The following is an 8938-nucleotide window of genomic DNA, read 5'->3' as shown; positions in this document are numbered from 1 at the left end:
CACACACACACACACACACACACACACACACACACACACACACACACACACACACACACTAATAATAATTAAAAAAATAAAAAAAGAGTGATAACTTTAAAAAAAAAAAAAAATTTTATGGTTTTCACATCAGCCCTACAAGAGCAGTGATGATAGTAGAGAAAACAGCAAGCTTCCTGTGACGAAATACAGGCAAGAAGTTATTAGCTGACTTACATTTAAAAATATATATGAATAAAACCTCCAGATTTAACATTTTTACATGCACATCCAACAAAATCTAACAAATAAGCGTTTACAGAATTACCTACGAAAGCTTCTCAGAACAATAGCTCTTGAAATCTCAATGAACAAATGTAAAATTTTAACTGTCTTCATTTTATAATTTCACACATTCTTTCTTTCTCTCTCCCTCTCTCTCTCTCTCTCTCTCTACCTAACTGGAAAAGAGCTCCTAGAGTCTCTTCTGTTGCTCACCAGTCTTAACTGTAAGCACACCAGATTAGTGTCAATCTTACTCACATATTCCTTCAATAATCTCATAAATTGCTTCATATGTTTACTGCTAGAGTATTTCTTATGAAATCTTTTAAAGTCCATTTCTCTTATTCTATCTACAATAGAAAGCTTAACTAGTCACTAAACCCTTTTAAAGATCACTCCCAGGTTGTTTCACTTGCTAAAATAAGGAAGTATTAAAACTAAAAGAAATATTAGCATGTATTCCCACCTAAAGATTTCTATGGCCCTGCCAGTTAACATAAACTATCCTCCAGTAAGGGGCTGTAGAGACATTTGGAACAACACTTTCCAACTGTCCTCAACTACAGCACGTTACACACTGCACAGTACGTTCTCATGGAAGAAACCAGGCTTATCTGGTTTCAAAGCAAATCTGTACCTCAAGTAAACAAGTCCTAATATTAATTAGTATTTTATTAAATTAACCCATTATTTGTTTTTTATTTATTTATTCAATTTTAAAGGGCAATTCCCTCACTGAAGGCACTTTACTGTGACTCTACCTAGGTGTGTGTCACAGTACCACAGTGAGAACTGTAGATAAAAATTAGAAAATTATTTTTATCAAGAAATATGAAAAACCTTATGGATGCAAACTTTAAAAATGCTTATTAGAGTCAAATTTATATTCATCTACATGCATATTTTACATAAGTGTGAAAAAAATGTATGTAACATCTGCCTGCCATGATATAGCAGAATGCATGAACATAAAAGGCCCCTGATAAATTTTTGTTCAACTGGAATTTTTCTTTTCTTTTTTTTTTTTTTTATAAATAATACACAATATATTTATTTATTTATTTATTTATTTATGGCTGTGTTGGGTCTTCATTTCTGTGCATGGGCTTTCTCTAGTTGTGGCAAGTGGGGGTCACTCTTCATCGCGGTGCGCAGGCCTCTCACTATCGCGGCCTCTGTTGTTGCGGAGCACAGGCTCCAGACGCGCAGGCTCAGTAATTGTGGCTCACGGGCCCAGCTGCTCCATGGCATGTGGGATCTTCCCAGACCAGGGCTCGAACCTGTGTCGTCTGCATTGGCAGGCAGATTCTCAACCACTGCGCCACCAGGGAAGCCCATGGAATTTTTCTTTAAAATGTGAAGGATCTTAAAATATGCACTTAGTAGAGCATATAGTTAAGATGCCTGGGTTTATGTCCCATTTCCACAACTGAGGAGCTTATTTACTCTTCAGAAAGTTACTGAAACTCCTTCTACCTTAGCTTCTCATCTGTGAAGCAGGGATAAAATAGTACTTACCTCGTATTCTATGGAGATTTAAGTTAGGTAACAGATTTTAAGCAAATCAGACAAGGCCTAACACAACCCACACATGTCAGTATCATCATCATTACTAAAAACTTACTGAAGGGGTGAGAAGAGTGTCCAAAGAGGCCTGAAACACCTCAGAAAGCTAAAAGGAGACCAATGTGACTAAAGCATAAGGCTGCAGAGGAACAACGACTCAATCAGACCAGAGGAGGTGGGGCAGGTCACACAGCGCACTGGAGGTGATGATATGAATTTGGGGTTTTAGCTTGAGAGAAATACGAAGCCAATAAAGGGCTCAGAGCAAAAGAGGTCACTCCAACTTCCACACAGAGAATAGGTTAAAGGGCAGCGAGACCATAAGAGGGGGGACCAGACAGGAACCTGTGCTGCGGGAGGCTGCTGCAGACTCAGCGTGACGGCAGCGGAGACCAAACAGGATCCGAGAAGTGTCTAAGGGGTGAGCAAGCACTGACGGCCCGGGGAATGGGCTATCAATCTACAGACTCCTGCTTTCCAAGTGCACTCTTTCATCAAAATGATTTCCCCCAGCACCTCATTTTCAAATAACCCTCTCCCTTTCTCCTTTACAAAAACAAGGTCAACAAAATAAACAGGAGGCAGGAGGGCTTCCTATATTCCTCTCATTCATCCAACAGATATTTATGGAGCATATACTATGTATCAGGCACTATTCCAGGAGTTTGGAATATATAAAATCCCTGCCCTCTTAGCACAGACATGGGGTCGGGGGTCGGGGGGACAGGGAAGACAAGACAATAAGTAAATGAGAAGATAACATCTGAGCAAAGATTTGTAGGAGATGGCAGAGTCTTTTGGATCTCTTGGAGAACACTCCAGACCATTTAGAGCATTCTTCTAAGTTAATTTCAGTACATATCTAGCAATGGAAAATAAGAATTTTAAAAATTAACAATACCTTCGACAATTCTATCATCAATGTCTTGACCGGTTCCATACGATTCAGTCAGATATCTGTTTAAAACACAGGATTAAAAAAATGCTGGATGAGAATGATACTGCATGCATTATCTTTCTAATTTTAATATAATTTAATACATCTAAAATTTAAACCTGGATCATGCACTGGAATGGCTTATTTAAAAATTACAAATTTATATTTAAATGCAACTACTATTCTGTTATAGCTTTTTAAACGTTTAAAATTCTATTTGGATGGCCTTTAACATCTAAATCAGCATTATTTTTAAAACTTTTTGGGAATGTTCTGATTTTAACCAACTATTTAGTTGTAAATATGCCACACATTACACACAGAAATATTCATCTTTGACACTGGGAGGAGGGTTGTGGGGAGGTAGAAATAAGAAGGCCAATCATCATAAACTTAAGGTAAAAAATGGTTTCAACCACTCTAATGGCAGGACTATTGAAAAAAGAACATAAAGGCTGGATTTTGAAGGAACATTCCAAGATTTCCCTTTGCCTAACCAGCACTGGTCTTCTCCAGTATCCTAATGAGAATAGCATGTCAGAACTAGATTTCAACAATCTGCAGCTTAGCTTCCACACGTCTGTTTTCGTAAAAGGGATAGAGCCCACCATTTCAACCTATGTCATAAAGCATGCAAGAGTATTCAAAGTCAATGGGTTCAAATCTCAAGGAGATCTTTGTAAGTCTTTGCTCACAACATGTTCATGGCAACACTATTCACAAGAGCCAAGAGATGGAAGCAACCCAAGGGCCCAAGTGCCCACTGAGGAATGAATGGGTAAATGAAATGTGATACGTAACACACGAGGGAATATTACTCAGCCTTAAAAAGGAGGAAAATTCTGACACATGCCACAACACAGATGAACCTCAAGGACATCATGCTATGGGGGATAAGCCAACCACAGAAAAACAAAAAGTATATGATCCACTTATATATATAAGGTATCTAGAGCAGTCAAAATCATAGAGGCAGGAAGTAGAATGGTGGTTGCCAGGGGTTGGGGTCAGGGGAAACGGGGAGTTGTTTAACGGGTACAGAGTTTTAGTTTTGTAAGGTGAAAGGTTCTGGAGACTGGCTGAACAACAATGTGAATATACTTAGCACTACTGAACTGTACACTTAGAAGTGGTTAAGATGGTAAATTTTATGTTATATATATATTTTTACCACAATTAAGAAAAATCAACCTGCTCAAAGTATTCTAGGTCAACTAAATACTCCTCACCTTAGAACAAATTTTGTATTTTCCGTTTTGCCAGCTCCTGATTCTCCAGATACAATGACAGACTGACTCATCTTGAGCACCTTCATGTCTCGAAAAGCCTTATCAGCTGGGGTCAAAATAATACATTAACGATGAACAGTGTATTAAACACAAAATTTTCCAAATCATAGAAAGTCCATTTACTATCAAAAACCACTTGCTCCTAAAGAAATTATAATGTGTTTTTACAGTTACCGAAATTTTTAAATAAAATCATTGAAAAGTGTTCAAAACATCTCTAAAGGTATATACGTTAAATGTTTTCTCTAGTTATCCTGACAGCTAAGTAATATGAAATCAAATAAACAACTCTTATGTTTGTACTAGAATGTCTCCATATTATGAGCTGTGGCTCAGCTTTTCCTAATACTAGAGCAGACCTGCAGAGAGATGAAAAATGCTCACTCTGCATAACTAATGACATCCCGGAGAAAAAAGCAAGAAGTAACGAGCTACCAATTAAGAAATCTGGCAGCCAAAATTTCTGCTGGAGAAAAAAAATACATAACTGCACAATAAATCTGTGGGGTTTTTTTCTGTAATACTAGTATTAAATTTAAACATCATGTAGAATTTTTCAGCATTTCAAAAATAGGCAAAATTAACTGCTTTAAATTTTTTAGACTTGTGATTATTTATATATACAATTTTTAACTATCTTCATTACACTCCAAAAATTTAGACTATAAAATGTCTTTAAGACTCCACGGACAAGATGAACACAATTCAATTCTATTAAAGTGGGCTCAAATTAAAACAATTTTGATTAAAAATTAGGTCCTGACAAACTTAGCCCTGTAAGGCAACTATTTCTCACCTCAGGCATGTGCTACCCATACCAGCGAAGAAAGCTCTACTAATGGCTTTTACACTAAGGGCCAAATGCAAACTACACACAAGAGTATTCACACATCCCTTTGACCAATTTATCAGCAATCTATTCCACCCACTTTCGTGGAATCCTTGTAAAAACTGTTTTAGCAGTAAACAACTAAAAGTAAAAGCTGGTTTATTTACATTTTAAACATGTAACTTGCTCACATTGCGGTTCTAAGGATTTTGCACCATGTAGCCAGCTGACAGAACACACACCCATGCCCATCAGAGCATCACAGAACCAGAAGTCAATGTGCAGCTGCACTGGACTTGGTGTACACATTCACTCTTGCCTAGTAGCACACAGTACACGGTCAGCCAAATCTAGAGACGAAGCCCGGTTAGGCCATAATACAGGTACAAAGAGAAAGCCCAAAGAGAAAACCCAAAGAGAAACTAATTGCACTAAGAACCAGAACCAAAACGTGTCATCATTTAACTGCCAGCTATGTCTGAATCCCAAGGCTTAGCTAACATCTCTGTACCTGCAGTCACCAGCTATGGGGGATGCCTGTCAAATAACTCCCTCTCTGCTCCCCAGAGCTAAAGTGCTTTGAGATGAGAGAGCGCCTGAGAAAGACAAAGACAGATGTTGCTGCCTTCCCACACAGATACCCCAGAGATATGAAGCATGTATCACTGTCGATCCTTTACATTTTACAGAGCCCTGATGCGGGACAAAGCATGGAAGACGTCTGCTCTCACAGCTCCCTTCTAGCCCAGGTAATGCGCTCACTAGTGATGACCTGGGTAACAGCAGACAGCCCGGGACTCCTTCCTAGTTGTGGAAGGAGGACACTTTTCAGGTGGAGTCAGAAGAAAACAATAGGTCAGCTTTTATTATGACCTACTTTCAACTGGGTGGACACGCTTAAGATGACATGGGCCTTTAACAAAGGTAATGAGGTACAACCGCCCCATGAGTTGGCCGCAAAAGTATCTTCCCCACCCTGTGTGAATACGTGCTCCTGACATGGTGATACATTCAGAATGCACACAAGCCCTCCAAAATACGTATTCGATTCATGGTATCTCTTATTAATCCAAAAGAAAAACGGAGTAAATCTGTACAATTTAAAGAAAAATAAATATTAAGATACAATTAAATTACTTACCAATTGCGAAGACATGAGGTGGCATCGTCCCAAGAGATTTTCCTTGGTACGACTTTATTGTTTCTGAAGAATATATTTTAGGTATGTCAAAGTATGGGTTCACTGCAATCAGAATGTTGGCCACATATGTCTAAGTGGGAAAGACATAAACATAAAATTTTCCAATTACTGTTTTCATTTAAAACCAAACAAGGGTCACAGGAGAAAGAACACACAGCAAATAGACACCCCCAGTTCTCTCTATAAGCAGAACTCCTAAATCTGCATTTCTAGACCTAAATATTCCCTGATCTCTATAGGACCCATATTTCTCTAACTCTTAATAAATATTTACATCTTCTTAACCTATAGCCATCTGAAACTCAGCACATCCAAAATCAAAATCATCTCTCTTGACCTCCCTTTGCCTCAAAGGAAACATGCTCCTCCCACACCCCCCCTCCTAGGTTCACCACTACGAGGTCTGCATGGGCAGAGCTGAGTCTACACCTCCATCTCAGACACCTCCTGTTGACTCCACTTATGACATCTACTCTATGCCTAGCAGCCTGAGTTTTGCTTATTTGTATTCCTTGCCTAGACTACTTTCCTCACCCTGCTACTAAACAGTTTAACATAGCTCACAGGACCCTCTGGGCCCTGAAGAGTTTAACATAGCTCACAGGACCCTCTAGGCTTATGCCCATCACTGAAAGCCAAGGACTGATTTAGCTCGGTGTTGACCACTTGGTCCCCGATTTTTGCAAAACAGCATATGCGCTAACCATTGCCTAGAATACTGACGGGCTAAATGTTCAATGAGCAAGTGAAGCTTGCTTTTCAATCTGAAATTTCACTGTGGCTTCAAAAGACCAGAAAAAATGCCACCAATAAGATTTATAAAATTCCTCGTGGGTAGAAAGAGAGTTGTGGTTTAGCTATTCGTTGTGGTTTACTGGCCAAACTAGGGCACACAAGACCATGTTTTTCTCTTTTCTGCTTCTAGTTGTGGAAGGGAAATGATGCAGAAACCCCGAACTCTCAGCCTACTCATCTAAAATTCCATGAATGTTCCCAAAGATGTTTCCTGGAGTTGGGTAAAAAATAAGAAATTCCCGATAATAATGTTTCTATGGGAAACAAAAGGAAAGTAATAGAGACTTTAGGGAAATGTTAAATGTGAGTTAGCTATTGTTCTACTCAAATCTAAGGGAGAATGGTGGCAATTCTGGTTGGTGAGACATATAAAAATATCCAATTCAAACTATTCTGAACTGCTCCCCTCTCTTACATATATTATGATAATAATAACTCTATTTGTGTATTGCTGATATTTAATGGTTTTATAACTAAAAGACATAACTGGCTAGGCAAAAACCCACCAGTCACGGCTTTCATTAACTTTGAAAATACTGGTTTTCCAAACAGGAGCTGATGACGCTAAACAGCCACTATCTAACACATAGGTCATATGCCCAACTGCATACACATCTTAGGTCAACTAAACATAATGTGAAAAAAAGGCAACTAATTTTTTTGAAAGTACAATGAATTCTGCACGTAAACCTTCAGCTATCAATGGTCACAGTCAGCAAATGTAGCACCACTGCAGCACAGGAAGCCTTAAAAGACCAACGAAAATCCCATGCGTGTGAAGCTTTCCTATAAACATCCCAAATAAAAACAAAGTATCTCAATTTCTTTGAATAAGATCATTCTGTAAAGGTAATTTAAAATTTTTAAACTTCAAGAAAAAGATACTAAAACAATTAAAACTTGCTCAAATAAATAAGATTGTTCCACTACCACCAAGTGATGTTAGACACGTAAAGAAAAAATAGCAGCCAGTTCTTCTTGAAAGATGGTTACATCTAAATCAACTTTTACTGACTTATTACAAGTTGAGCTGCTTTAACAAACAAATTTTTTTAATTTGTATTATTTAAGTACCTAAAACAACATTTAGCACACATTAGATACTCAATATTAGTAGGCCGATTAAGTGAATTTTGCTTCTAAACATATTTTTAAATAAGAATAGCCATATGTGTGTGTGTGTGTGTGTGTAAACCGAAATACACTATTTAGTTGATTTTGAGAAAAATCAAGGAGGAAAGTAAAGACTTAATAACTACGTATAACCGAAAGACAGCAAGTAAACTCTTTTGGAAAAGACTAGATTAGTTCTATTTCCCAGCTGTCATTACTTGGACAGATGGCAAAGACTAAAGGTAATTTAGTCAGAATTAAGTAAGTACAATTAGGCAAATTGATAGTGATATAAAAGATTAAGAATGTCATTTGATCTAGGAAGTGTCAAAGAAGCCATGTGTTTTCTTCGTTCAAAAATAATGAAGAGTCCCATCTTTATAACAGGAGGGCTACAGTGCGGTAATTTACCTCCAGCCAACAAAGGGATATATAGAACTCATACGTGCCCAATGAATCATTATAATTAAAACAGACTAGTTAAGTATCCATCTGAATGATGTGGTACAAACCCTATTTCCATTAAAAGCACTGTCTTTCATTTTTAAGTATCCTGGGTTTTTAGGGTAAGTTATTTATTTGGAATGAAATATTGCAACTATTCACGCTCTATGATCAGCACTTCAGTGTTCTCGATATTTCCTCACGTACTGCCTTCTATTCTAATTCACATCGCTTTGTCTTCCAAGTTTTTAATTTCAATATGTATGCCTCATAGTCTGCCTTAAATGTTTTGCAGAACAATGTGGAAACTGCATCAATTAAACAGATCTACAGATATATGCCAAAAGTTAAAAAATCAAAACTCAAAATAATCAGTGTTCTTTCTTTTTTAAATATCCAAATTGGATAGTTTTAAGTCTGAATGATATTAGATGATGCTCTGTATTCATTATTTCATTCTGCAAATATTTATTAAGTGCCTACTATGTACCACGTGTGGT

General features: G+C 37.6%; 1 protein-coding gene across 3 annotated transcripts in view; it reads right to left on the bottom strand.

Annotated features, from left to right (window-relative positions):
- MYO6 (myosin VI) overlaps positions 1-8938 on the bottom strand; it is a 117084-nt gene that overhangs the window by 70259 nt on the left and 37887 nt on the right. For all 3 annotated transcript variants that reach the window (XM_007456605.1, XM_007456603.1, XM_007456604.1), the window contains 3 exons: positions 6027-6156; positions 3997-4102; positions 2732-2787 (listed from right to left, as the gene is read on the bottom strand). In XM_007456605.1, the coding sequence (XP_007456667.1) occupies positions 2732-2787; positions 3997-4102; positions 6027-6156 (292 nt within the window). The remainder of the gene's footprint in view (positions 1-2731; positions 2788-3996; positions 4103-6026; positions 6157-8938) is intronic.

Source organism: Lipotes vexillifer, unplaced genomic scaffold (assembly GCF_000442215.2).
Source record: "Lipotes vexillifer unplaced genomic scaffold, Lipotes_vexillifer_v1.1 scaffold1226, whole genome shotgun sequence".
Classification (NCBI taxonomy): Eukaryota; Metazoa; Chordata; class Mammalia; order Artiodactyla; family Lipotidae; genus Lipotes; species Lipotes vexillifer.
This window is presented reverse-complemented; position numbering and strand designations above follow the sequence as displayed.